The sequence below is a fragment of the Capsicum annuum genome, unplaced genomic scaffold (genome assembly GCF_002878395.1).
Source record: "Capsicum annuum cultivar UCD-10X-F1 unplaced genomic scaffold, UCD10Xv1.1 ctg47803, whole genome shotgun sequence".
Classification (NCBI taxonomy): domain Eukaryota; kingdom Viridiplantae; phylum Streptophyta; class Magnoliopsida; order Solanales; family Solanaceae; genus Capsicum; species Capsicum annuum.
Genome location: NW_025855474.1, coordinates 1 through 1,991, shown reverse-complemented (window position 1 = coordinate 1,991; position 1,991 = coordinate 1). Strand labels below are relative to the sequence as shown.

The 1,991-nt window shown below is 37.4% G+C and overlaps 1 protein-coding gene across 1 annotated transcript; it reads right to left on the bottom strand.

Annotated features, from left to right (window-relative positions):
* Positions 1-63: 63 nt before the first annotated feature.
* On the bottom strand, positions 64-1,971 carry LOC107854976 (sodium/calcium exchanger NCL1-like). Its single transcript, XM_047403775.1, has 3 exons — positions 1,767-1,971; positions 1,078-1,223; positions 64-580 (listed from the first exon to the last, which is right to left on the bottom strand). The coding sequence occupies exons 1-3, from the start codon at positions 1,899-1,901 to the stop codon at positions 301-303; spliced, it is 561 nt and encodes a 186-aa protein (XP_047259731.1). The 5' UTR covers positions 1,902-1,971; the 3' UTR covers positions 64-300.
* Positions 1,972-1,991: the final 20 nt, after the last annotated feature.

Genomic DNA, 1,991 nt, shown 5'->3' with positions numbered 1-1,991 from the left:
ATCAGGCATGGGTGCGGCAACACTTTTGAAGAGTCCGAGCGACATAGGTGCTAAGTAGCGAACATGTTTCAAGGTGCCAAACGATATATATGATCATTTCATAAGGTATATATACTTATATATCTAAAACTAACTAAAATTAACGGGTCCGGTGACACCCTTCACGACCACCTACCTTCCATATAGGTCTGCACTGAGCGATCACTAGGCAAAAAGGTAAGTTACATGCTGTAACAGGTTAAATTACATAGATAGCTTTTTACACTTACGTAAGGGGAAAATGAGAGATTTTAGAAGATATTACTGTAAGTTTTTGCTTGCCTCATGCAAAATCCTTCTGGTAGTAGAATCATCACTTTTAGCTAACATCTTAGCTTCTTCTATCCATCTTTTACATCCTCCAACAAACTCTTCCAAATCGATTTTCTTGTCATTGTTAAGGTCAAAAGCCGTCGATATTTTGGAAATAGCATAATTTTTGTCAACCTTAACTTTCCCAGATTGCATATCATTAACCAAATTCTCCAACTCAACAAGGGTTATGCTTTTGTTTGCGTCCTTATCTATCTCAGAAAATAACCTGCAACGTTTAGAGTTAGTGCGAACTGTTGAGACAATAATAAGATAAGCATCCAGTAACCCCTTGAACTATGACCAAAGTTGCTACGACACACTCCAGGGTTCTATTATTCTCTGAACTCAATTTTAGCATATTTTTGTCACCCTTTTGAGCTGATGTGACACCTTTATAACATAAAAATGGAACCCACGTCAAAAGAGCCAAATCAGCTAAAAAGGTGTTACGTCAGCTAAAAAGGGTGACAGAAATACACTAACATTGAGTTCAGGGGGTAGTAGGACCCTGTGAAGTTGGAGGATATCGTAGCAAATTTGGTCATATTCAGAGGGTTTACTCAAAAATAATTAAACAAATGAAAGTGTTCTCTGTCTAACAACTTATGCATTGAGATGAGATGGACACACACTTTAATATGGTATCAGAATAGGCAGAAGTCTTGGGATTGAGTATGTGTTTGACATATGAAAAAAATGAATAAGGTCTGCACGCGAAACTACCTTTCGATGATCTGAATATCAGGTCGCCCTTGTTCATCAACGAGCATCCCTCTAGCATTCCGTTGCACATGTTGGAGAAAAGCAGCTAGCAAATTCTCATATTTCAAATATTCTAAACTTCTTTCTTGAATCCATGGATCCCAAAGCTATGAAAAAAAACTAGAAGTTTAAAATCTTTAATTCAAGAGTAAAGTATCTAGTAACCCCCGAACTATGGCCAAATTTTCTACGACACACTCCAACTTTATAGGGTCCTATTACCCCCTGAATTAAATTTTAGCATATTTTTGCCAACCTTTTTAGTTGACGTGCGCCCCATTTTTATGTAATAAAGGTGCCACGTCAACACAAAAGGGTGACAAAAATAAGCTTAAATTAAGTTCAGGGGTAATAGGATCCCTGTGAAGTTGGAGTGCATCGTAACAACTTTGGCCATAGTTCGGGGGAAACTGGATGCTTATCTCTTAATTCAATAAGAATAAGTCGCACAACAAACAAACATCACATATGAATGCATTTAAAGTTATCACATCCCCTTAAGGTATGGCCCTTCGCAGGACCCTATATGAATTGCGGGATGCTTCGTGCACCAGATTGCGCTTTTTATGTCATACAATGCTCATAGAGTTTCATGGAAATATTTTATTCTTCACCGCGTTTGATATTCATTCTAAATTTTGAATAATTACCTGATAAGTGAAGTACGACAGCAAAAATGTGCCTGATACTACAAGTGTAGTGAAGATCACAATACGTCTTGCAAAGTATGCGTTGAAAGCATTAACAAGCTCTACCAGAGCAAATGGGATCAACGAGAGAAGCATGATTCCCGCAGTGTAATTAGTCTTTTTGTCAATTGTAACACCGTTATCTGTAAATATTGAAGAAATTAAGATCCCAATTTAGGCTTCAAT

Excerpts from the sequence above, each read along its gene's own strand:
- LOC107854976 (XM_047403775.1), bottom strand. The coding sequence starts at position 1,901 with ATGCTTCTCTCGTTGATCCCATTTGCTCTGGTAGAGCTTGTTAATGCT. Across the intron at positions 1,224-1,766 it reads TGTCGTACTTCACTTATCAG|CTTTGGGATCCATGGATTCA; the intron begins GTAATTATTCAA and ends TTTTTTTCATAG. Across the intron at positions 581-1,077 it reads GATATTCAGATCATCGAAAG|GTTATTTTCTGAGATAGATA; the intron begins GTAGTTTCGCGT and ends TAAACGTTGCAG.